The 27226-nt window shown below is 41.6% G+C and overlaps 1 protein-coding gene across 1 annotated transcript in view; it reads right to left on the bottom strand.

Annotated features, from left to right (window-relative positions):
• Window positions 1-585: 585 nt before the first annotated feature.
• HSD17B4 (hydroxysteroid 17-beta dehydrogenase 4) overlaps window positions 586-27226 on the bottom strand; it is a 91896-nt gene continuing 65255 nt past the window's right edge. Inside the window, exons 21-24 of the mRNA XM_032335431.1 lie at window positions 25242-25328; window positions 23501-23639; window positions 13167-13294; window positions 586-2153 (exon numbers count right to left, since the gene is read on the bottom strand). Coding sequence (XP_032191322.1) covers window positions 2064-2153; window positions 13167-13294; window positions 23501-23639; window positions 25242-25328 — 444 coding nt within the window. The 3' untranslated portion in view covers window positions 586-2063. The remainder of the gene's footprint in view (window positions 2154-13166; window positions 13295-23500; window positions 23640-25241; window positions 25329-27226) is intronic.

The raw sequence follows: 27226 nt of genomic DNA, 5'->3' as shown, positions 1-27226 counted from the left end.
TGCCTTCTTAGTTAGCCTCAAGACACATTCAGGAATGGAGGGGAGAGCCAGGCATTTACCTTGGGCACGTGTGCGCAGTAACCAGGGGACAACAGTCCAGTAACAATCTGGAGCTGTGGGTGGGACTGGGGGATTTTGGAGGGAGCGGGGCTAAAATACAGACTCCGAGCAACCAGCACTCGGGCGATGGCTGAAGACAGGACAGTGGATGAAACCAACCGGGAAGAAAATACCTAGCAAAAAGGGAGGAGGGCTGAAACTTCGACTGATAAAGAAAAGTTAGGGAGACAGAGGAAATTATAAAGGGGACAAGCAGAAGACAGGGAGATTAATCCACAGGTTCACTAAGAAGTTAACACCTTTCTCACTGGAGGATAAAAGGGAAGAAAAGAACAAAAGAGGACGGTACAACCGACAGTATTGAAATTACAGAAAAGATTAATGAGCACGAGGATTAAGAAGCTGCTAAGTCTGGATACCAGTAGCTCTCTGACCTTTAAGACTGACGGAGATGGGTTAGTAAGATAATTAGAACATCTTTCTTAGAATCTTTTAAGCATCTAGGGTATACAGTCAACACTTTCATTAGTGGGGGGCATTTGATTAATTTTAATATGCGATTTCTTTTTGGAAGGACACAAAGCTCTTCCAAGCTCAATAGGAACAACTTCTATTTTAAACAACCAGTGTTAAAAGACTGCTACTTTATAAACAAATTCAACTGGTAGAACAATAAATCACTTTACATTACAGTTAATTTTGTAACAGCATTCAGAGATCATGAAGCTAGGGCATGGCTGCCGAATATGTACCTTTTCTTCTACACCTTCTACATACCCAGCTCATCCATTAGGTCGACTGTAACCTATTAAGGCGCTCCTGTGCTCCACCGCTGCGGAAGTATTCCATTTCCACATTTCTGAGAGCGTTTCCTTTGACCCCTGAGCTGTAGTTCCCCCCCGTCTTGCTCCCTGAAGAGAAATGCCAGGCCACGCTCCCAGAAGCCTTCTTCGGACCGAAGACAGTCCACCCAGCAGCTCAGGAAATCATCAACGGCTCAGTCCAGTCACCAGTGACAAGTTCGCTCAGGCCAATGCTGAAGGGCCATCCCCAAAGGACCGACCAGCTGAGGCCTTGTGGTAAGTGCACCCACCACAGCCAAATGTCTCCCTGGGCTTCCTTTGTTTACCAACCCCCGCCCCCCAGGCGTCAGTCTCAAGAACACCTCCAAATACAGCTCCTACCCGCAGATCTCCATCTCGAAGTCTGTCTCCCAGGGAACTGAGCCCGGAACAGCCCCCCACCCCCCACACGTCCCCTTCAGCTGTGCTCTATGAGTGGCATTCAGGCCTTCCTCGACTTCAGCACCCCACCTGCTGGTCACCTCTGCAGCCAACCCATCGAAAGGGGATTTCCGTCAGCACACATCACCTGCTATGTGTGGGGAGAACATTAGCATGACAGGACCTGTCAGTCACAGCTTTATGACTGCCAATGACCGATTAAGCAAGAAAACCCTGTTTGGTATTTACAGGCATTGTGTGAAAATAAAGGATTTCCAGCAAAACAGAGTGGAGTAGAAAGAAAACTATTTGGGAACATAAAGACCCTTCTCCTGCCTTGAAGCAGGACACTGTTAGAGTATGAAAAACAAGTGAATATGTGTGATAATTCATGTTAAAACTGGGATATCAGTAAGTTAGAGATCAGAAAATAACAAAACAAAGTGTAAAAGACTTCAAAGTGGCCTTTCCTCATCTAATTTTCCTTTCCACTTATAAATGCTATTATGATTCTAAAGACCTGGGTGAAAAGTTTTTTATTATGAAGATAGAGCTCTGAGAACAGAAAGATATTACGTGCTGGCTTACAATTCTTGTAAAAAGAACAATAATGTGAAAAATTAGTAAAAAATTAAAATCTCCAAACTTATCTAAAACCTGAAAATGGTAAGCAGCTTTCCCTGTATCTTAGTTTTGATCACTTTTGCTTAATCAGATTTGCATATCTGGGCGAAGAGAGTATGTAGTTTTTCTAGTCTTGTTCACACTGCGGTGTGTCCTTCAGAGCTTGGCGTAGTCTTTAAGAATCGTTTGAAGCTTCTGGCTCAGCATGATGTTCCCTCTGGCCTTCAGTCTGCCACTAAAGAATGCCTGGAAAGGAGAGAGGAAAAAAAGAGCGCCAGACTTAACCACTTTACATTTCCTCTTTTTTAAAAAAGATCATTGGTCACACTGAATACAACCGAGATAACAACTCTGGAAAACAAAGGCAACTTTTATCCAGCAACAACACTTTAATGATTATGGGGAGCACCCATATTCTAGATATGTAAGGGGGGTGGGGGAAGGAAGCATCTTTTGGAAAATCACAGAATAATCTGAATTGACAGACTTGTGAGTTTCTGCTTCAACCCACCCTTGGAGGCCAGTGTATGTTCTTAAATGTGATTTTGAGACTCTATGAATAAAAGTCTTTGCTGTGTTCCTAATGCTAAAAATATTTATGACACCATGAGACAGAGAGCCAAGTACTGACAGAAGGTCGCGTCACAAAGTCAGGCATCGACCCTGTGCTGGCGCCTCCAAGGGGCTGGGTGAAGAGCCAGGCTCTGCTACTTCCAAGCGAGGGGAGCAGGGTGCAAACCCCTTCACCTCCCGCAGCTCCAGCCTCCTCATCTCCAAGAGGCCTGAAGAGAGGACTTAAATAAGGAAGGCCTGCCACTGCGCTGAGGGCATTAGTGCGGCAAGCGCTGAGCTTGGCCTGCCCCAGGCAGCAGGAGCACATTAAACTTGCGCTTGTCACCACACCAGGCCTCACATGGCCTGACGCCATGGGCTCTAGGAGCACCTCTCGACCCCACCCGACACAGACTCAGGCAAAATGCTGAAGATCCCCCTCGGTGTCAACTTCCCTCTCGACAGAGGGAAGACAACCCACACTAACCCAAAAGAAAAAAAAAAAATCACAGTTTACATAGCTGAGAAAGTGGTATATGGAACATGAAGTGAAAAAGTGAAAAAAAAAAACCACAGATTTTTAGCCACAACTACTACTTACCACTGCAAAGCAGCCCGACAAACACGATGTCACTCGGGAAGCACAGCCATGAGCCCACAGTGGGCACAATGAACATCTACTTACTGCCAGCGGACAGCAGGGCCATCTTCAGGCCCCAGAGCTTCCCCGACCCAGCAGGAAGCGGGGGCCAGGCTGCGCACACTCGACACTGCCTCCCGATTAGCAACCAGCAGCAACTTAATCTTAGAAGCAAATCCTCATCAATCCGGGGAGAAGCAAAAGCCTTTTTAAACTTCTGAGCCCGGCAAAAATCAACGAGAACTCATTCAGTCGGGATCAAGTGTTCCGTGTTCGAACGGGAGACTGCAATTTCAAAACTAAGACCACTTTCGCCGCGCAATTATGGACACTACGCTCACAACCCTGCAGGGGGCCAGTATGGACACCTGCCTGCTCGCTTCCAGCTCCCAGAGGGACGTGCGACCTTGGATAAGGTCCTTGAACTAAGTCCACCAAAACGAGCATGCGATGGTTGTCACAGAGTGCCAAGGCTATGTACATAGATCTGTACACCTATTTCCTCAGGGCAGATGCCTAACAAGAAACTGCTGAATCATGACCTTTTTTTTCCCCTTAAAGATTTTATTTACTTATTTGACAGAGAGAGAAAGCACAAGCAGGGGGAACGGCAGGCAGAGGGAGAGGAAGAAGCAGGGTCCTCGCTGAGCAGGGAGCCTGAAGCAGGGCTCGATCCCAGGACCCTGGGATCACGACCTCAGCTGAAGGCAGAGGCTTACCCCACTGAGCCACCCTGGTGCCTCCGAATCATGACATTTCTTTTTTTTTTTTTAAAGATTTTTATTTATTTATTTGACAGAGCGAGATCATAAGTAGGCAGAGAGGCAGGCAGAGAGAGAGAGGAGGAAGCAGGCTCCCTGCCAAGCAGAGAGCCCGATGCGGGACTCGATTCCAGGACCCTGAGATCATGACCTGAGCCGAAGGCAGCGGCTTAACCCACTGAGCCACCCAGGTGCCCACGAATCATTACATTTCTTAAGTAAGCTTCCTAACCATGCTTCCCTATCACCAGCTTCCAAACCACACCATGGCTCTGCAGCAAATTCACAGACACCGGAAGGAATGCTCGAGGCAAGTATGATGACAGCGGTCACACACAACTTTTGTTTGGACCCAACTACTTAACCAACTGGACTGCTGGGTATTTCTTTTGGCCTAGGAGTACCAGGCGAAAAATATGGAGACCGTAAGTTGCCATGAAGGAAGAAAGTCGGAACCTCTTCCACAGTGCTTTCCAGAAAGACTTTTTCAAATGTATAGTCCCCCAAACTACACGTGAATGATCTTACACAAACTTTAACATAATCTTTGCAAATGTGAAGCAAGATGACATCCTTTAATTTGCATTTTGTGGATACTGGGAAAAATTAGTAGTTTTTCTAAGGCAAGTGAGTCATTTCTACTTTTTTACTAATACTGGTTCATATCTTTTGCCCCCTTTTTTGTATTTAGTGCTTTCCAGAATTTTGCAAAGGTTATCAGTACCACTAGACCATGATTCATCGTTCCCTTTATTACTTCTTTTTCACACTTGCTTTAATTTACTCCAGTATTACTGAGTGTTCACAGTATATATAATAGGTAATATCCTAGGCAGGAAATAGCTATTGCCCTCTGTTCTCATGAAGCTAACATTATAGTAGGGGAGTCAAAAAATAAAATGTAAACAAGTAATTAAGACCGGCTATCAATGCTATGAAAGAGAAAACAAGATACTCTCAGAGACTGTAACAAAAAGGAACTACGTGGGATGAACTAAAGCCAGTTATGGAAAAAGCTGGGGGACAAATTCCAGAGAAGGCAAAGGCACTGACAACAAAGGAGTAAAAGCTGACAAGAAACTGCAAGCAACAAGAATGAAAGTAGCATTCTAAGAGGGGAGGCAAGTGGTATTGGCTGAAGCTAGAAACACGGGCAAGAATCTCTATCACGTCCTGCTCGGCCCCCACTGTTCACGCGGCCTCCTCGCTGTTCCCGTGGCAGTAAACCCGGATCCTCCTGCCTCCACATGTGGTCTACTTGGCCTCACGGCTCATCCCTCACAGTGGTCAGCGTAATCTCAGGCCTCTGAGGACAAGCCCATCTGAAACCCTTCCTCTAGTCCATCACACTCTGACCCAGGGGCTGGCAAGCCGCTGCCCGCAGGCCAAACTGGTCTGCTGCCTGTTTCTATGAACACACCTGTACAAGGACACAGCCCCACTCCTCTGCCTCCCTATTATCTGTGGCTGCTTTGACTCTACAATGGCCAGACTGCGCACTTGCAACACAGACCATCGGGCCACACAGCTGAGAATGTTTACTACACGACCCTTCATGGATCAAGGGTGCCAAGCAGGGTTCTAACCCATTGCTTTGCCCAATTCTTCATGCTTGCAGTCAGATTTCATTCCCACTCCTCTCTAGAACTAAGCTCAGACAGTAGTGGCACCGTCTTGCTCTGCCATGCCAAGCACCCGAATCAGATTAAGTGCATTTAATGCATTTAATGCATTTCTTTTTTGTTTGTTTGTTTTTCTTTGTTTTTTAATTTCTTTTTTTTTTCCTTTCTATCCTTTTAGATTTTTTTTTAATTTTTTATTTTCTATAAACATGTATTTTTATCCCCAGGGGTACAGGTCTGTGAATCGCCAGGTTTACACACTTCATAGCACTCACCATAGCACATACCCTCCCCAATGTCCATAACCCCACACCCCTCTCCCAACCCCCCTCCACCCAGCAACCCTCACTTTGTTTTGTGAGATTAAGAGTCACTTATGGTTTGTTTCCCTCCCAATCCCATCCTGTTTCATTTATTCTTCTACTACCCACTTAAGCCCCCATATTGCATCACCACTTCCTCATATCAGGGAGATCATATGATAGTTGTCTTTCTCCAATTGACTTATTTCACTAAGCATGATACCCTCTAGTTCATCCACGTCATCGCAAATGGCAAGATTTCATTTCTTTTGATGGCTGCATAGTATTCCATTCTGTATATATACCACATCTTCTTGATCCATTCATCTGTTGATGGACATCTAGGTTCTTTCCATAGTTTGGCTATTGTGGACATTGCTGCTATAAACATTCGGGTGCACGTGCCCCTTCGGATCACTACGTTTGTATCTTGAGGGTAAATACCCAGTAGTGCAATTGCTGGGTCATAGGGTAGTTCTATTTTCAACATTTTGAGGAACCTCCACAGTGTTTTTCAGAGTGGTTGCACCAGCTTGCATTCCCAACAACAGTGTAGGAGGCTTCCCCTTTCTCCACATCCTCGCCATCATCCGTCATTTCCTGACTTTTTAATTTTAGCCATTCTGACTTGTGTGAGGTGCTATCTCATTGTGGTTTTGATTTGTATTTCCCTGATGCCAAGTGACGTGGAGCACTTTTTCATGTGTCTGTTGGCCAACTGGATGTCTTCTTTGCAGAAATGTCTGTTCATGTCTTCTGCCCACTTCTTGATTGGATTATTTGTTCTTTGGGTGTTGAGTTTGCTAAGTTCTTTATGGATTTTGGACACTCGTCTTTTATCTGATATGTCATTTGCAAATATCTTCTCCCATTCTGTCAGTTGTCTTTTGATTTTGTTAACTGTTTCCTTTGCTGTGCAAAAGCTTTTGATCTTGATGAAATCCCTAGTTCATTTTTGCCCTTGCTTCCCTTGCCTTTGGCGATGTTCCTAGGAAGATGCTGCTGTGGCTGAGGTTGAAGAGGTTGCTACCTGTGTTCTCCTCAAGGATTTTGATGGATTCCTTTCTCACATTGAGGTCCTTCATCCATTTTGAGTCTATTTTCGTGTGTGGTGTAAGGAAATGGTCCAACTTCATTTTTCTGCATGTGGCTGTCCAATTTTCCCAAAACCATTTGTTGAAGAGATGTCTTTTTTCCATTGGACATTCTGCCCTGCTTTGTCGAAGATTAGTTGACCATAGAGTTGAGGGTCTAGTTCTGGGCTCTCTATTCTGTTCCATTGATCTATGTGTCTGTTTTTGTGCCAATACCATGCTGTCTTGATGATGACACCTTTGTAATAGAGCTTGAAGTCCAGAATTGTGATGCCACCAACTTTGGCTTTCTTTTTCAGTATTCCTTTGGCTATTCAAGGTCTTTTCTGGTTCCATATAAATTTAGGATTATTTGTTCCATTTCTTTGAAAAAAAAAAAAAAGGATGGTATTTTGATAGGAATTGCATTAAATGTGTAGATTGCTTTAGCTAGAATAGACATTTTCACAATATTTATTCTTCCAATCCAGGAGCATGGAACATTTTTCCATTTCTTTGTGTCTTCCTCAATTTCTTTCATGAGTACTTTATAGTTTTCTGAGTATAGATTCTTAGTCTCTTTGGTTAGGTTTATTCCTAGGTATCTTATAGTTTTCGGTAAAACTGTAAATTGGATTGACTCCTTAATTTCTCTTTCCTCTGTCCTGTTGTTGGTGTAGAGAAATGCAACTGATTTCTGTGCATTAATTTTTTTTTAAGATTTTATTTATTTATTTGACAGAGAGAGATCACAAGTAACTGTGCATTAATTTTATATCCTGACACTTTACTGAATTCCCGTGCAAATTCTAGCAGTTTTGGAGTGGAGTCTTTTGGGTTTTCCACATATAGTATCATATCATCTGTGAAGAATGATAGTTTGACTTCTTCTTTGCTGATTTGGATGCCTTTAATTTCCTTTTGTTGTCTGATTGCTGAGGCTAGGACTTCTAGTACTATGTTGAATAGCAGTGCCGATAATGGACATCCCTGCCGTGTTCCTGACCTTAGCGGGAAAGCTTTCAGTTCTTCTCCTGAGAATGATATTTGCGGTGGGTTTTTCATAGATGGCTTTGATGATATTGAGGTATGTGCCCGCTATCCCTACACTTTGCAGAGTTTTGATCAGGAAGGGATGCTGTAATTTGTCAAATGCTTTTTCAGCATCTATTGAGAGTATCATATGGTTCTTGTTCTTTCTTTTATTGATGTGTTGTATCACATGGATTGATTTGCGGATGTTGAACCAACCTTGCAGCTCTGGAATAAATCCCACTTGGTCTTGGTGAATAATCCTTTTGATGTACTGTTGAATCCTATTGGCTAGTATTTTGGTGAGAATTTTCTCATCTGTGTTCATCAAGGATATTGGTCTGTAGTTCTCTTTTTTGATGGGATCCTTGTCTGGTTTTGGGATCAAGGTGATGCTGGCCTCATAAAATGCGTTTGGAAGTTTTCCTTCCATTTCTATTTTTTGGAACAGTTTCAGGAGAATAGGAATTAGTTCTTCTTTAAATGTGTGGTAGAATTCCCCTGGGAAGCTGTCTGCCTCTGGGCTTTTGTTTGTTTGGAGATTTCTGATGACTGTTTCAATCTCCTTACTGGTTATAGGTCTGTTCAGGTTTTCTATTTCTTCCTGGTTCGGTTGTGGTAGTTTCTGTGTCTCTAGGAATGCATCCATTTCTTCCAGATGGTCAAATTTGTTGCATAGAGTTGCTCATAGTATGTTCTTATAATTGTTAGTGTTTCTTTGGTGTTAGTTGTGATCTCTCCTCTTTCATTCATGATTTTATTTATTTGGGTACCTTCTCTTTTCTTTTTGATAAGTCTGGCCAGGGGTTTATCGATCTTATTAATTCCTTCAAAGAAACAGCTCCTAGTTTCATTGATTTGCTCTATTGGGTTTTTTTTTCCTTTCTATTTCATTGATTTCTGCTCTGATCTTTATGATTTCTCTTCTCCTACTGGGTTTAGGCTTTCTTTCTTGCTCTTTCTCCCGCTCCTTTAGGTGTAGGGTTAGGTTGTGTACCTGATACCTTTCTTGTTTCTTGTTTCTTGAGACCGTCTTGTACCGCTATATATTTCCTCTCAGGACTGCCTTTGCTGTGTCCCACAGATTTTGAACCGTTCTGTTTTCATTATCATTTGTTCCCATGATTTTTTTCAATTCTTCTTTAATTTCCCAGTTGACTCGTTCATTCTTTAAAAGGATGCTGTTTAGTCCCCATGTATTTGGGTTCTTTCCACATTTCCTCTTGTGATTGAGTTCTAGCTTCAGAGCATTGTGGTCTGAAAACATGCAGGGAATGATCCCAATCTTTTGATACCAGTTGAGACCTGATTTAGGACCCAGGATGTGATCTATTCTGGAGAAAGGTCCATGTGCACTAGAGAAGAATTTGTATTCTGTTGCTTTGGGATGAAATGTTCTGAATATATCTGTGATGTCCATCTGGTCCAGTGTGTCATTTAAGGCCTTTATTTCCTTGTTGATCTTTTGCTTGGATGATCTGTCCATTTCTGTGAGGGGAGTGTTCAAGTCCCCTACTATTATTGTATTATTGTTGATGTGTTTCTTTGATTTTGCTATTAATTGGTTTATATAGTTGACTGCTCCCACGTTAGGGGCATAGATATTTAAAATTGTTAGATCTTCTTGTTGGACAGATCCTTTGAGTATGGTATAATGTCCTTCCTCATCTCTTATTATAGTCTTTGGCTTAAAATCTAATTGATCTGATATAAGGATTGCCACCCCTGCTTTCTTCTGATGTCCATTAGCATGATAAATTGTTTCCCTCACTTTAAATCTGGGGGTGTCTTCGGGTCTAAAATGAGTTTCTTGTAGGCAACATATAGATGGGCTTTTTTTTTTTATCCATTCTGATACCCTGTGTTTTTTGATTGGGGCATTATAGCCCATTAACATTCAGGGTAACTATTGAGAGATAGGAATTTAGTGCCACTGTATTGCCTGTAAGGTGATTGTTACTGTATATTGTCTCTGTTCCTTTCTAACCTACAACTTTTAGGCTCTCTCTTTGCTTAGAGGACCCCTTTCAATATTTCCTGTTTACAAATTCTTTCAGTTTTTGTTTGTCGTGTAAGCTTTTTATCTCTCCTTCTATTTTCAATGATAGCCTAGCTGGATATAGTATTCTCGGCTGCATGTTTTTCTTGTTTAGTGCTCTGAATATATCATGCCAGCTCTTTCTGGTCTGCCAGGTCTCTGTGGATAAGTCTGCTGCCAATCTAATATTTTTACCATTGTATGTTACAGACTTCTTGTCTCGGGCTGCTTTCAGGATTTTCTCTTTGTCACTAAGACTTGTAAATTTTATTATTAGGTGATGGGGTGTGGACCTATTCTTGTTGATTTTGAGGGGGGTTCTCTGTACCTCCTGGATTTTAATGTTTGTTCCCTTTGCCATATTGGGGAAATTCTCTCCAATATTCCTTCTGCTCCCCTCTCTTTCTTCTTCACTGGAATCCCAATTATTCTAATGTTGTTTCGTCTTATGGTGTCACTAATCTCTCGAATTCTCCTCTCGTGGTCCAGTAGCTGTTTGTCCCTCTTTTGCTCAGCTTCTTTAGTCTCTGTCATTTGGTCTTCTACATCGCTAATTCTTTCTCCTGCCTCATTTATCCTAGCAGTGAGAGCCTCCATTTTTGATTGCACCTCATTAATAGCTTTTTTTTTTCCAACTTGGTTACATTTTAGTTCTTTTATTTCTCCAGAAAGGGCTTTTATAGCTCCCGAGAGGGTTTCTCTAATATCTTCCATGCGTTTTTCCAGCCTGGCTAGAACCTTGAGAATCGTCATTCTGAACTCTAGATCTGACATATTACCCATGTCTGTATTGATTAGGTCCCTAGCCTTCGGTACTGCCTCTTGTTCTTTTTTTTGTGGTGAATTTTTCTTCCTTGTCATTTTGTCCAAATAAGAATATATGAAGGGGCAATTAAAATACTAAAAGGGTGGCAAAGACCCCAGGAAAATACGCTTTAACCAAATCAGAAGAGAACCCAAATCGTGGGGGGGAGAAAGGGGATAAAAAGAGGTTCAGGGGAAAAAAAAAGTAAAAGAAACAAGTAAAAAAAGAAAACGAATAAAGAAAAAATATTAAAAAATATATATATATTAGATAAACTAGTTTAAAAACGTTAAAAAATAAAAGGGTAAAAGTTAAAAAAAAATTTAACAGAAGGAGAAAAAAAAATTGAGGAAAAAAAAAATACCTAAATTAACTGCAAGACTAAAGAATCATGGGGAGAAAGCCATGAGTTCGTGCTTTGCTTGCTCCTCCTCTGGAATTCCGCTGCTCTCCTTGGTATTGAACCTGCACTCCTTGGTAGGTGAACTTGGTCCTGACTGGATTTCTTGTTGATCTTCTGGGGGAGGGGCCTGTTGTAGTGATTCTCAAGTGTCTTTGCCCCACATGGAACTGCACCGCCCTTACCAGGGGCTGGGCTGAGTAATCCGCTCGGGTTTGCTTTCGGGAGTTTTTGTTCCCTGAGCGCTTTCCGTAGAATTCCGGAGACGGGAATGTAAAGGGCGGCCTCCCAATCTCCGGCCCGGAGGAGCCAGGCGCTCAGGGCCCCACTCCTCAGTGCGCCCTCAGAGAATAGCGCCCAATTACTTCTGTCTCCCTGGCCTCTGGCCATCCAAGCTCACGGAGCCTGCGACCAGTTCAAGGTAACACCGAGCTGAGAGCTCACTCCTCGGCTCTGTCTCTGTAGCTGGCTTCCCCGTTCTAATACCTGCAAGCTCTGCAACACTCAGACTCCCCCGATCCTTCTGTAGCCCTGCAGTACCTGAGGCCACGCTGACCCCGCGTGGGCTTCACCCGGTTTAGCCTCTGGAGCGATGACCCTCTGTGGAACAGACTTTTAAAAGTCCTGATTTTGTGCCCCGTTATTCTGCCGCTTGCCGGGAGCCGGCCCCTCCCCACCGCGGTCTATCTTCCCGTCGCTTTGGATGCACTTCTCCGCCAGTCCTACCTTTCAGAAAGTGGTTTATTTTCTGTTTCTAGAATTGCTGTTCTTCTTCTCTTTGATCTCCCATTGGATTTGTAGGTGTTTGCAATCTTTAGATAAGCTATCTAGCTGATCCCCTGCTAGCTGAAGTAGTCTCAGTCTGCTACTTCTCCACCATCTTGGTGCTGAATGCATTTCTGAGAAGGAATCAACTAAGGCCACAAGTCACCCAGCACTGTACTGAGCTCTTCATATATATTATCAGACTAAATTATAACTGGCCTTTGGGATCATTACAATTATTGTATTAACTTTACCAATGAGAAAATCGAGATTGAGAGAAGAAGTGACAGAACTTAGATCCAAACTCAGAACTACCTGATGTCAAAGATGCTACTCTATTAATTGACAGTTCTCTTTAAATTAGTCCTTTTCAGGTGCCTCCTTAGCGCAGTAGGCATCGCGTCAGTCTCATAAATTAGTCCTTTTCTCCAGGAAAACTATACTTTCTCATATATTCAGTGGCTCTATTCCCTGTAAACGTTGCACAGCTGTCTTCAAACAAGCTTTCCTTGTTAGGGAAGTCACTGGTATTCCATAGTTTGGGTTGGGATTATAAACAACTTTTTTCAGTGATACCTTCTAGTTAGGTTTGCTGCTGTGTGAAAGCAATTTTTTAGTAATTATGGAGCACTGGCTCAAAGTCCTTCGTTCTAAGAATCAGTAGTTGATTCTCTCAGGATTTCTAGCTTACATAATGAGAGTTTGATCAAAGTAACATTCTAATTATTACAACAGTTTCTTTAATTTTGTGTGTTTGTGGACTGGCCAAACACTTCAGAACAATATTCACTAAAAATGGTCAGAGAGGGTGCTCCTGTCCTTGTCATTATTTTTCACAGAAAAGCCTCTAAGTGTCTGCACTTAAGTAGGACACTGGCTCTTACTGGTCTATCCTTCTATTTTCAGTTTTCAGTGATGATTGTTAAGACAAGTTCTTAATCTTCTACATCAGGAATGAATTTCAAATTTTATGAAATATCTACTAATAATACGGTTTTTCACCTTTGAACTAATGACAGAATATATTTAAAGGTGTAGGTGTGAGTTTTATATGGTCTTACTCCATGCTGAAGAAGAAACTCAGTTTTAAAGGGGGTTATGTGGAACTCTGCTAATACATATCATCTGTCAACCCCGATATTGAGACTCCCTGAGTCTCCTTCACAGCAACAAGGAGCTTGTCTTCTAGGTCAGCATCTGGGAGCCAGTTAAAAACTGCAATGGTCCAACAGGATGCAATGATGATGACCAGGCATGTTGGGACATTACCTTCTGGGGATCCAGCTTGCCCAGGACCACTTCCATGAAATCTTCATCTGAAAGGGTGAAGGTTGCGTCAGCTGAGCCTTTGGCCGGGCCTTGGTACACTTTTCCAGATCCGCCTTTGAGGTCAATAGCTGTCAAAAGTAGGAAGAGAGCAACGTCTATTTTTTTCTGCACAACATGAGAGTAAAATAAACCAACCAAAATGTGAACATTTTTACAGTTTCCAAGTTCATGTGGTGCTTTCTACATTATACATTATATGTCATTTAGAAAAATTTAGAAAATCCTTTATTTTTCAAGATGGCTTTTTATAAATAAGTTGTTCAAAACAGTCAAATCAAGGGCACCTGGCTGGCTCAGTTGGAAGAGCATTTGACTCTTGATCTCAGGGTCATGAATTCAAGCCCCATGTTGGGTGCAGAAATTACTTAAAAATAAAACCCCTTAAAAATAGACCAATAGTTTCACCTCAGTGAAGAAGTTTATACAACAGACATTTTAAATGTTAATTAACATAGAATAACATAAGGAAGTTAAGTGACTAAGGCCTTTAGATTCAAATACAGACACTCTAGTTAACAAAAGAAGAAAGCTCAATTTCGTTTTATTTAATTAACTTATTTTGAGAGAAAGCATGCGAGCAGGGGGAGGGGCTGAAGGAAACGGGGTGAGGAAGAGAGAAAACTCGACGCTCCACAAGGTTCAATCTCACCACCCTGAGATCATGACTTAGCCGAAATCTAGAGTCAGACACTCAACTGACTGAGCTGACCACCCAGGTACCGCAGAAAGCTGAATTTTAAAACAGGTGCATATTGGCTGGGTTGAAGGAAGGGAACACACACACTCTAGTCACCTCTCAAATACGTGCCTTCATCAAACGTTCTGTCATGGATAGCAAGACACTCAAAACAGATTCGTAAGAATGTTTTAACAGTTTGTTGCACTTACAATTTATAAAATATTTATTGCCCTCATTGTTGCAAACAAGCATTAAAATTAGTTTCTTTTCCCTTAATTGTTTCTGACAGAAGTGTTCAGTGTCCCAGAAACAGGCTGAGTAACTGGGAAAGCGATGGACAATCACATTCAAGGCTCTCTCTTAGAGAGCTGGATGCCCAAGCTACATGTTAGAAAGTTCTGTCTCGCATGTGACAGACACCAGTCATCCAGTCCTCTGGTGTCAGTCTCCGGAAGGCACTCTCTCTTGCTATAGCAAAGAAGCTACCATCGCATCGCTGCCCCTGAGAGTGTGGAGAGAACTCCCAGGTGAGGGCCACAGAGAAGCAGCACATTTGTGAGGAAACCCCTCACTGCTTAACTACATGCTGCTTAACTGAGACTTGCTCCAGAGAGAAAATTAAATCACGCCAACTCTCTGAGAGAAGAGGATTTTGCCAACTAAGGTAAAACAGTAGTAACCTGGTGGTAATGGTTACATGGGGAAGGAGAAGGGGAACTTTTTGCTGTGTACGCTTCATTCACTCACTTCACTGTGAGTTTCTACCCGGGGTGTCCGACCGTACGCCAGGTACTGAGTCAGGCGCCCAGAGCAAAGGCTCTGTTCTTATTGGCATTTACCTGGTAGACAAATCTTTTCACATAATGCTTGTAGAGTTGAAAAGGAAGAGAGAAAAAGGGAGGGAGGGAGTCGGGAAGGCTGGAGAAGGAAAGGGAAGGAAGAAAAGCCTGTAAACTCTAAAAAGCAAACCTCTGGCGTTCAACAGACAACCTTCAAGATTTTAATTCTTCACAATAAGTCTGAAGTCCACAAGACCTGCTCAGGCATGAAGGGGGACCGCACACATCTTAACGCTCATGTGTGCGAGTGACTCTGTGAGCGGACGGATGGGGGCTCGTCGCCGTCCACCCGCCCTCTTGCTCCCCCTGCTTCCACGTGCAGCTTCCCAGCCCTGACTCTTGCAGAGGAGTAAAAGTCTTCTGTGGAAAGCTGGTAACGAGGGCTGATGACAGAAACGGGGCTAGGAAAGGGAAGGTTCTTAGCAAGGACACAGGCAATCAGGATAGAGGAGTAGAACTGCCAATTCCACAGTAGCTCAGGTCATGGTCTACAACATGGCACGTGTGGGAGCCTCAACACCCATCACCACCTTGACTTTACAGCCAATGGGAAGGTCATGGCTGATCTTACTGAAATGAAGAAACAGAGAGCATGTATTTTCTCCTACTGGTAGAAATGATTTTAAAAGCTTTATGAATGACAGTAGCTCTGTATTTATATAATCATTCAGGCTCTAAAAGAGTCCATTAAAATTTCAGTCGTACTTTACAACACTTAATGAAGGAGAGATGTCAGATGAGAACAGGGCATCTGGAAATTTAGGGATCTTGGACACTCTTGGGATGTATGCACCTTAGAAATCACAAAGGGATACCACAGCAGAAAGCAGTTACTTTTATTGATGCCTCCTTCATTTAAGATGACAAATTCTTTGATGGAACAAGAATGTTTTGAGTTTGTATCCCCTATACTTCCTTGGATAGAGAGTACTTAGAAACTATTTGTTAATGGATGATTAGGAAAGCACCAAGAAGCAGCACTTCTCTTAAGAAAGAAAAAACAGTTAACAACAACAAAAGGAAAACTTAAGTCAAATACAGATATTTCTTTTAAATCACACCATGAAGGACATGACACTTTGGTGCCATTTCTGACAAAAACTCAAGCTCAATCTAATAATCATGAGGAAATATCTAATAAATACAAACTGTGCAGCATTCTATAAAATATTTGAGCTCTACTCTTCATAAGTCCCCCCCACCCCCATAAAAAGGCAGACTGAGGAACTCATCCAGATTAACAAGCTAACAAGACCTAATAATGAAATGCATTATCTGATCCCAAACTGGATCCCAGGTAGTTCTTTCTTTTTCTTTCTCCATTTCTATTATTATTTTTATTATTATTACTATTAGTATTCTTTGACTATAAAGGACATTAATGGGACAACTGGTGAAATAATAAGGTCTGTTGATTAAATAATACTGTATCAATGTTACTTTCCTGATATTGATAATGGTTTTATGCAGTCAAGGGGTAAGCTGTGACAGGGGAAGCAGTCACCACCGCTGCTAAGGGAATGGAGCCGAAGCAGATGTCACTTCAACACACATGTCCCCATTCCTGACTGGACACCGTATTTCTTTCCAAAGGTCACCTTTCAAGTCTTTTCTGCAAACACATGAAACTCTTTTGGATCCCAATGCAAAACTTGGAACCAGCATCCTTAAGATTTGGTTTCTATCACAGTTGAGACACCCTAAAAGGTGAATTGGTTTGATGGCTAGAAGGGCCATAAGCACTAACCCAGGAGCTAAAAATAGGTTCTAATGACCAACAAGTCCTCCAGGATGAATGTATTCTGCTCCTAAAAGAACACCAGTTGCTGAATCTCCCACATTCCAGCCAATCTCCAAGATCCAAAACAAATGACCTCTAACATTTAAAGAACATCTTCATCCAATATTGTCACATAATGCATAATGGATGCCTGGGTCTGGTCCGAACATGTAGACTTGGCTCTACACCATTAATGTCAGTATGTATTTTGTAAACCCAAATAACTTCATTACTCAACTAGCTACAGAAAGCAATACTGCATTATATGTCTACACCTTGCCAATTCCAACTGTGTTCCTATAATGGAAAAGACTACAAATACATGAAAAGAAACTCAGTTTCTGTGAGGGGGAAAAACCGCCAAATCGTTCAATACCAACCAGCTTAAACCTACCATCTTAAGGAAAATGGAACACATTTTTACTCAGCAGCACTGTGTCATTACTACACAAAAATCAATCTGTCTCCATCAAATCTACTGTTCTTAAAGCTACTTTACAGCCCTTGGATACAATCGAACAACAAACAGATTCTTACTTGGACTAAAGTTAAAAGAAATTGCATATTTACGATCCGCGGGCCACATTCTAAGATGCTCACTTTATTTAGAGACAAATGCAAATGCTGGAGCCATAAGCTGAGAGCAGATACTTGTGCAGGATCACTAGGGATTTCCCTCCATTTTCTTCCTGCAGACCACAGAGCACAGCAGCAAAGCTAACACTCAGTTCCAACCACCATTTCCTTGAGCATGGTTTCCAAGTCTGTACTGGCTGACGTCTCTCCCACATTCCAGGCCCACCGTTCCTACCGCCTAGTCCAGATCTCAGTCGGCTACGGGTAAGCACGAGCACCGGGCTTATCCCCTGCTCCCTGAATGGTCTCCTCGCCCATGTTTCACACATCTGGCAATGGAGTCAACAACCCCAGCCCCAAAGGCTCTTCCTTCCATTTCATCTGCAATGCAACAAACCTTGTTTCTTCAACCTCTATATTCAAACTTTCCTGCACACCTGCCTCTAAGAGTTATTCCCACAGACAAAAAAAAGAAAAAGCCTATCTTTTCATATCTGTAATCTGCAACCTAACAGAGAACTTAGCACATAGTAAACATAAACGCTCAATTATTACTTGAATGATCCAATCCTCCCATTCTGTGAAAGCCGGCAGCACCTTTTCCATGTCTCTTATCTATTCTGTTCAGAATTATTTATACATATGAATAGGTTTGGATTCCTTATTTGGATTCCTTCAGGCCAGATGTGTTTTAGAATTCAGAATTTTTCAGATTTCAGGAAGGAAATATGGTGCATAAAACGTGTTTTACATAGTATGGAAAAGCTCCGATGATGCAACACTCTATAAACAAATACAGGATTTCTGTACTCAATTCCTTCCCTGGGTGAGAGATAAGACAGTTGTTTACACCACTGAAGTTCCAGCCAGGCTTTGGTATCAGTGAGTTGGGGGGAAAAAAAATAAAAATAAAAACCACCTTTCCATGTTTAGACTTTTTGGTTTCTGGAGCTGCTGAAGGAAACATGTATTTAAATTTTAAGGAGCAGGCTACATAAAGCCTCTGATTCTTTACCTTCTTTATGCCTTCTTGTCATCCTTCATTTCCTTTTAATTTTAACTGCTGCTCAGAACAGAATGGGATCCAGTTTATCAGAACAACTTTTCGCTGGCTTTAGAAATTAATAGTAATAAATATTTACAAGCTACACTGTATACTTATGAAGGTTTTAGTGGTATCACACTGTTCCTGAATGTTTCACTCATATTAAATAGACAATATCCACACAACACATTATTGTTTTAAGAGAGGGAAAGGCACTAATTTCAGCCCTTTTTCTAAAAAAAAAAGCTTTCCATCTAAGGCTACACATTCTACATGGCTTTTAGCACTTATACAAAATACATGCAAAGAGGTTACTGTGTTGTAGACTATACTAGAAGATAGCAATAAAAAAATTAATCTGCAGGGCGCCTGGGTGGCTCAGTGGGTTAAGCCACTGCCTTCGGCTCAGGTCATGATCCCAGGGTCCTGGAATCGAGTCCCACATCGGGCTCTCTGCTCAGTAGGGAGCCTGCTTCCTCCTCTCTCTCTCTGCCTGCCTCTCTGCCTACTTGTGATCTCTCTCTGTCAAATACATAAATAAAATCTTTTAAAAAAAAAATTAATCTGCAGCTCTTTCTCAGGCTGAAACCCAAGGTCAAATGGGAGGAGACATTATTATAAATGATCATAACACAGTAAGATAACCGTGACAAGCAACAAACTGTTCAAAGGAAATTCGGGGATTTATTTCTCTAGCTGATGTCCATCTGCACCTTTGCAACCTAATCAAAAAATCCCTAGTAAAGTAAAAAGCCAAAGGATAACCTTTATTCTTTTTCTTTTTTTTAAGATTTTATCTATTAATTCGACAGAGAGAGAGCACAAGCAGGGGGAGAGGCAGAGGGAGAAGCTGAGCAAGCAGCCCAACACCGGACTGGATCCCAGGACCCTGAGATCATGACCCGAGCAGAAAGCAGATGGTTAACCAGCTGAGACACCCAGGCGCCCAGGATAACCTTTATTCAAAAGGGTAAAATACCTGAATACATAACATCTTTGAAAAAGGTGTTCAAACACAGCAAGGCTTTCAATTACATCTTAGAGTAATAAAAAAAATATATAACAAGATCATTTGTCCTTGATATTATTATATTGTTACATGTTATAATAATATTATTTTATATATTATTATGTAGTAATTATATATTATACATCATATAATAATATAATTTTAATAAGGAAAATATGCTTCTATCTTAATTTCTATATAAAGAAGCACTATGTGTGGACCATAATGTTTTATACTTGGTAAACAAAACATTGTCTCCAGAAGTAGAATAAGGAGGTGCAGTGACCATTCCAAGATATGGCTCCCTCCCCCTAAGTTCCTCACCAAGACCCTGCTTCTGTCTTCTTCTTAGGCAGACCCAGGGCCTGCACCTCTCTGCTATGTGCTCGTAGCCTGCGAGAAAGGAAAGGACAGGCTCTCCAGCCTGTCTCCAGTCATCTCTGCCCAATGAGGCAGAGGCCACACTGGCCTTCACCCTCCTGCTCCTGCGTAACCAGGCACGACAGGCCTCAGGGGGGCCAAACCTCTAAGGCACAGCTAGGACTCCTCCTCCACAGCCCAAACTAACCCTGACCCAGCATGGACACCACAACTCACCTAATTCTCCCGAGACCAACACTAATTTGGTTGTAAAAGACACTCCTTGGGGCACCTAGATGGTGCAGTTGGTTAAGCGCAGAACTCTTGGCTTTGGCTCAGGTCATGATCTCAGGATCACTGGACCTAGCCCCATGTGGGGCTCCATGCTCAGCAGGGAGTCTGCTTGGGACTCTCTGTCACCCTCTGCCCCTCCCTGCCATTCTAAAATAAATAAATTAATTAAAAAGGAAAAAAAAAAAGACTCTCCTTACTCTCCCCGCCCTCAAACCACATGCTACTCCATAGATTTGGCGGTGGTGGTATGTGGATGGCATGGTGTGGGACAGAAGGCAAAACGGGCACAGTCCAAGATCTGTGGTTAAAACGCATCTCCTAGGCCACTAAGCCAAAAGTCCTTGATTCTGAGATTTGCACAGTCACCTGTGCAACTTCAGGAACACTCAAGCCCAGCCAAAGTGAGCTGAGGAGCTTCAGCCTAGTCTCTGCAACCAGTTCTGGCCCAGCAAGACATGAATCAAGCTGAGACAACTAAGAGCAATTTAAAATACAAAATATTTAGGGGCTCCTGGGTGGCTTAGTCGGTTGAGTACCCAACTCTTGATTTCAGCTCAGGTCATGATCTCAGGGTTCTGGGATCAAGCCCCACTCCTGGCTCCTCACCTGGCAGGAAATCTGCTTGAGGATTTCTCTCTCTTCCCCCTTCCCCGGCTTGCACACGTGTGCTTTCTATCTCTCTCAAATAAACAAATAAATCCATAAAATGCAAAATATTTGGTACTGAAGTGTTGAACAAAATATTTTTAAAACTGTTCATGAAAAAAAAAAATGCTATCTATTCCCTAAATCAAAGCACTCAATCATCAATTTCATGTCATTAAGCAACAAGATGAAAAGATGCCAACACGGAGTTGTTCTCTAAGATGCCATAAGCCCAGAAGCCTGGACAGCTGCTATTGCTGCCATCAGTGACACAAAGCCTGGGAGAAAACAACAGCCCAAACTGAAAACAGTTACAACACCAGTGAGAACCAAGTAACTGACAGGCAGACGACCAAAGGGAACAGTGAACCCTTTCAGAGAAAGCTTTCAGATCCCACGTGACCATGAGCTTCAATAACCAAGGTGGTACAGAAGAGATGTAAGCCAAGCCAAAGCCACCAGACATGTCAATAATAAGTAGTTATTAAGAGGATATTGATGTTCCCATTTCTCCAGTGGAAATGTGAAGAAAAACCCTTCTAAGTTAACTGAAGGTCACTTGTAAAGGGAAACATATTTTCTAACTCTGCCTCCAAGGAAAGTGTCACCAAGATAAGGGGGAAAATCTGAGTTAGCTACCAACACTAAACTGGAGATCACTCTCTTTGCCATGAGGGAATCACACGAACGCTGTGTCAATCTCTACAGGGCTCTCTGGTCGCCACCTGTGATAGACACACAGTTCCAGCACCTTCTCACTCTTAGAGATGTCATTCCTCTCCTCAACCAATAGCTTCAAAAAGCCTGTGCTTTATATTTGTCCCTCAACTTCTACGTCCATCCCTAGGGAAAAAGTTGACTTCCATCGTGGAAAGATAGAAAGACAGAAAGAAAAAAAGAAGAAGAAAGAAAGGCACATGATTGCGAAAGGAATCCATCAAAATCCTCGAGGAGAACACAGGCAGCAACCTCTTCGACCTCAGCCGCAGCAACATCTTCCCAGGAACATCGCCAAAGGCAAGGGAAGCAAGGGCAAAAATGAACTATTGGGATTTCATCAAGATCAAAAGCTTTTGCACAGCAAAGGAAACAGTTAACAAAATCAAAAGACAACTGACAGAATGGGAGAAGATATTTGCAAACGACATATCAGATAAAGGACTAGTGTCCAGAATCTATAAAGAACTTAGCAAACTCAACACCCAAAGAACAAATAATCCAATCAAGAAATGGGCAGAGGACATGAACAGACATTTCTGCAAAGAAGACATCCAGATAGCCAACAGACACATGAAAACGTGCTCCATATCACTCGGCATCAGGGAAATACAAATCAAAACCACAATGAGATATCACCTCACACCAGTCAGAATGGCTAAAATCAACAAGTCAGGAAATGACAGGTGCTGGCGAGGATGCGGAGAAAGGGGAACCCTCCTACACTGTTGGTGGGAATGCAAGCTGGTGCAATCACTCTGGAAAACAGCATGGAGGTTCCTCAAAATGTTGAAAATAGAACTGCCCTATGACCCAGCAATTGCACTATTGGGTATTTACCCTAAAGATACAAACGTAGTGATCCAAAGGGGCACGTGCACCCGAATGTTTATAGCAGCAATGTCCACAATAGCCAAACTATAGAAAGAACCTAGATATCCATCAACAGATGAATGGATCAAGAAGATGTGGTAGATATACACAATGGAATATTATGCAGCCATCAAAAGAAATGAAATCTTGTCATTTGCGACAACATGGATGGAACTAGAGCGTATCATGCTTAGCGAAATAAGTCAAGCAGAGAAAGCCAACTATCATATGATCTCCCTGATATGAGGAAGTGGTGATGCAACATGGGGGCTTAAGTGGGTAGAAGAAGAATCAATGAAACAAGATGGGATTGGGAGGGAGACAAACCATAAGTGACTCTTAATCTCACAAAACAAACTGAGGGTTGCTGGGGGGAGGGGCGTTGGGAGAAGGGGGGTGGGATTATGGACATTGGGGAGGGTATGTGCTTTGGTGAGTGTTGTGAAGTGTGTAAACCTGGTGATTCACAGACCTGTACCCCTGGGGATAAAAATATATGTTTATAAAAAATAAAAAATTAAAAAAAAAAAAAAAGAATGAAAGGGCACATGATAACACTTGCACACAGCGCTAGTCTATGAAATTCCTGAGAAAAAAAATTAGACGCTTTGAGATTGGGGGATTAAATTCCTATTAATGTTTCTGCCTTACCACCCCCACCATTTTTTGAGTTAACTTCCTAGAAGCATAGTGTCTCCAGAAGAACAAACATCAGGATGTGAATAGTGGGTAGTGGAATTAGATCATTATTTTCTTCTTCATACTTTTAACTACCCAATTTCAGGTCATCAACACACAGTGCTTAACAGAAACCACAACTGTCAATTAGAAAGAAGGTGGTTAACATTGATCCAGAATCAGTTTAACAAAACCTCAAAATGTTTTTCTAGGAATATGTAACAAACAGAAGACTATTTCAAAAAGTTTCAGTCGACTGAAAGATGTATTTTAATTTTCTGCTCTAAGTGAGCATTTATAGTGATCATTAGTTGTAGTGGGGAGTAAAACACATGGATTTCCAAGGCACTTAAAAAGGCAGTCTTAAATAGCAATCTGGTAATTAAGGTGATAATGAAAATTATTAATATTTTGGGATAAAGAAAACAATTTTGAGAGCGTCAAAGTACAATGACTTAAAACTATGTTGTCTGACCTGATGAATTTGCTTTCTGTGAAAGGGACGTTTAAAAATTAAAGATGCACAGAGCTACCATGAACGTTTCTAAGTACAAATTTCAGGTATTACAATAAAATCCTTAAAAGAGGTATTCTCATTTTAATGGATTCTTTTACACCCCTGAAATACACCGTCTTCTGAGTACCCTGAAACCTGGTATTTCACATGAAGGCAGGGTTGACCCACCTTCAAAGAGACAGGCTTTCTGATAAGAAGGATACCCTCTCTCTGTTTCCTAAGAGCAACCTCAGAACAGTGTAAAGTCAGGGACAGGACTTACTCCACTTGGCTGCCGTGTGTCCACCTTTAGTGATATGCCACTCGAATACGGCATTGACCTTCTTCGCCACCTCATGCCCGATATCCTTAAGGCGGCGACCTATCTCCTCAAAGACCAGAGTACTCTGGAGCTCCTCGCCCTAGAAAAAGAAAAAATTTAACTTGAAAAGTTTTGTAAAAATGACTCAAGGGGAAAAAATGATTACAAAATGTGTATGTGCAATAAAGTGATTTTTTTTTAAATCTGCATTAAAATAAGGCAAACTCATTTTTTTCACACCACTCCTTTCACTCTTCTATGTTTATTGATGTCATCCACGACCTCAGTCTTAGTGAGAGGATTTTACTTTCATCAGCATTCAGAAATAATATTTTAAAAGTACCCTAGGAGCTAGACAACCTGTGTCCTAACTAACTTGAGAAGGAAGATACTAAACAAATCAATCAACCTCTGTGATCTCATTTCTTTCTTTGTAAAATGGGATTAAGTGCAGCCTGCAAATCCTTGTAGCTCTAACACTTAAGTTTTTGATCTTAGATTCTTCTTAAAAGGGATCTTAATATTCAGGCTTTAGGTGATGATGTAGCTTACAACAGAAAATTAAAGATCATGTGTCTGAGAACCTCAATATTACAAGGTTACTATTCTGAAGATCAAGAATATAAACATTTGTATTAAAAGCCTCTATTAAGAAAGAATAACAGAAATGTTTTAATAAGTAATACAAGCTATTGCTTTTATATTTGCATACAAAGATTTACACAAATCTTTAAATCAAGCAAAGGTACAGGGATATTTAACTTTTTCCTCTATTTTTCTCCAGAATATTGTTAGTTTAAGATTCCTCATTAAACGACCGGGACGCCTGCGTGGCTCAGTCAAGCATCTGCCTTCAGCTCAGATCATGATCCCAGGGTCCTGGGATAGAGTACCACTTTGGGATCCCTGCTCAGTGGGGAGCTTGCTTCTTCCTCTGCCCCTAACCCTGCTTGTGCACACTCCTTGTCTCTCTGACAAATAAATAAAATCTTTAAAAATTAAAAAAAAGATTTCTCATTAAACGACTGTTTCAGTTACTCTAAAACTAGAAAAATCAATTATATTCTCTTGAGAGGCACCTCAGTATCTTCCTTAAAAAAAGATAAAGAGGGGCACCTGGGTGGCTCAGTGGGTTAAAGCCTCTGCCTTCAGCTCAGGTCATGACCCGGTGTCCTGGGAGCAAGCCCCACATTGGGCTCTCTGCTCAGCAGGGAGCCTGCTTCCTCCTCTCTCTCTGCCTGCCTCTCTGCCTACTTGTGATCTCTGTCAGTCAAATAAATAAATAAATAAAATTTTAAAAAAAAAAGTTAAAGAAATTCCTAAACTGTCAAATATTCCTTTTACTTGAAGCAGTTTTAGATCAACGTCCTTCAAGAATTAAAAATCTTTCAAAGCTCTTACTTGTCAAAAGCAGCCTGAACATTCTAAAAGTAATCTTAGAGACCGGGATGGCTCAGTTGTTAAGCATGTGCCTTTGGCTCAGGCCATGCTCCCAGGGTCCTGAGATCGAGCCCTGCAGCCGGCTCCCTGCTCAGCGGGAAGCCTGCTTCTCCCTCTACCACTCCCCCTGCTTGCATTCCCTCTCTTGCTGTCTCTCTCTCTGTCAAATAAATAAAATCTTTAAAAATAAATAAAATAAAAGTAATCTTAACTGAAACTCATCAATCAGGAAATGACTTGGCTACCAGTTTCTACAACCCACCTCAGAGGGTGTCTTCGCTAAAGTATCAGATTTTGGTAAAAGATCCACATACGCATTTGAAATGACGATGTCTCCAGTTTCTTGGACCTTAAAAGAGATGTAAGAGGGAAAAAAACCAATTCACTCTGATGATTCCAACGAAAACACAGTATCGTTGCAAAACGGTATACAGTCATTTAAAAGAAAACAGCAATCTTTCATCATCATAAGAAAATAAGAATCCAAATTAAATCATGTTTATAAATTAAATGTCAAGATGAACAAAGACAAAGGCTTGCTGTTTTAATACAACTGTTATTAACCCTAACTGTCGAATCTACTGGCACCCTTTTAAAAAATACCTATGACCAGGTCCCATCTCCCAAATTCTAATTTAAATGGCCTGGGGCAAATCCTTGGCATTGGTATTTGGGGAAATTACTTTTTAAACCTAAGTGTGTCTCAGGGGGAGCTACGGCGAGGAGTGTTGAATTCTAGTAAGTAGTACAATGCATGGCAGAGTACCCACATGACACAGTGATGCTCGAAGTGCATTTGTTCTATTCAGAGAGAATAAAGTCCGCTGGAACAGACCACAGTAATCCTTTTTAAGCAATAACTCTAGCTCTTCTTTCAAGTGGGAAGGGCACACAGCATAAACTAAATGCTTAAATAGACTTTCATCAAAACACTCATGAAAGGAACTCAAATTCGAATCCCTCATCCTTCATCTAAAATTATTCCAACGGCTACTCTTTCATAAAATTACGGTGTTGCTACCAATGGGCAGGACTGGGTCTAAAAATTAAGGAAGCATTTATAAAAACGGATTTTTAACAACTGAGATCATTCTCCCTTGACCACTTGCCATCGTACTTCAGAAGAAAGATCTTTCAAACAATTTGTTCATTTTATCTCTAATTATATACAGTGCAAAGCATGGAAAGAGCCAATGTATGAACAAAATACACTTTAGTAAATTCCTTTCCTGTAACCAAGCCAAGCATGTCATTGTGGAACATTAGTTTAAAATGTTTCTTAAAATACAACATGAAGGAAGGAGGGAAGGAAGGAAAGAAGGATTCCTATATAAAATAGGAAAGAACACCTCTGATCACTGGGAGGGAAAGGTGAATACAGAGAAAAAATAGGAAGATATGCTTAGAATTTATCAAAATGGCAAGAAGGAATTCTATTTAGATATTAAATTCTTTCTCAGCCCTTTAGTCTGTATCCATGGAGATTATTTCTATGCTGTTAAGACCTGCAACTGAGGAAAATAAAAACCTGTAATGTGGTCATGGACCTTACCACTTATAGATTTCATTACCTTACTCAAAAAATAAAGCTTACTCAAAATAATTAGAAAATAGGAAGGCTCCAGAAGAGGTGGCACAAACATTAACCACAAGAGGATTTCAGAGAAAGGCCACTTGTGAATCTGTGGGGGCAGGAAAAGGGGAGTGAGCCATAAGAGGCTGCCTCTGAGGGCAAGGGAGAGCTTGAAAAGAAGCCGAGAAGACAGGAGGCCCCGGGAAATGAAGGGTATACACAAATTCAGCAGGAATGGGACACTGCAAGCCACAGGAAATCATGAGGAGTAAGGCAGCCACAGAGAGCTGAGTTCTGCAAAAAGAAACTGCGATACAGTAAGAAGAACAGGGGTCTGAGAGTGGGGCTTTGAGCCAGGAAGACCTGGGTGTGTCTCCCAGTTTGACCACTTTCTGTGTGATCGTGAGCAAGTATTTAGATTTTCTTTTAGTGAATGGAGAGTTCTTGGGCGTATCAGAAATAACGGTATAGCCTACTCAGAGTATTTAATAGCTATTATTATTATTCATTGCGCTGTCTATACTGCTCAACACACATCATCTGATTTTTAACAAGTACAGAATGATGGGCCAAAAAAGTTCCAGTCTGGTCAACCATGTTAACAACAATTATCTTTAAAAAGCTTACCAAAAAAGGGGGAATTGCCTGTCCTTTAGTATTTTACTGGAACACCG

Source organism: Mustela erminea, chromosome 3 (assembly GCF_009829155.1).
Source record: "Mustela erminea isolate mMusErm1 chromosome 3, mMusErm1.Pri, whole genome shotgun sequence".
Taxonomy (NCBI): domain Eukaryota; kingdom Metazoa; phylum Chordata; class Mammalia; order Carnivora; family Mustelidae; genus Mustela; species Mustela erminea.
The sequence above is the reverse complement of the archived record's forward strand: the minus strand, read 5'-3'. Positions and strand labels throughout refer to the sequence as shown.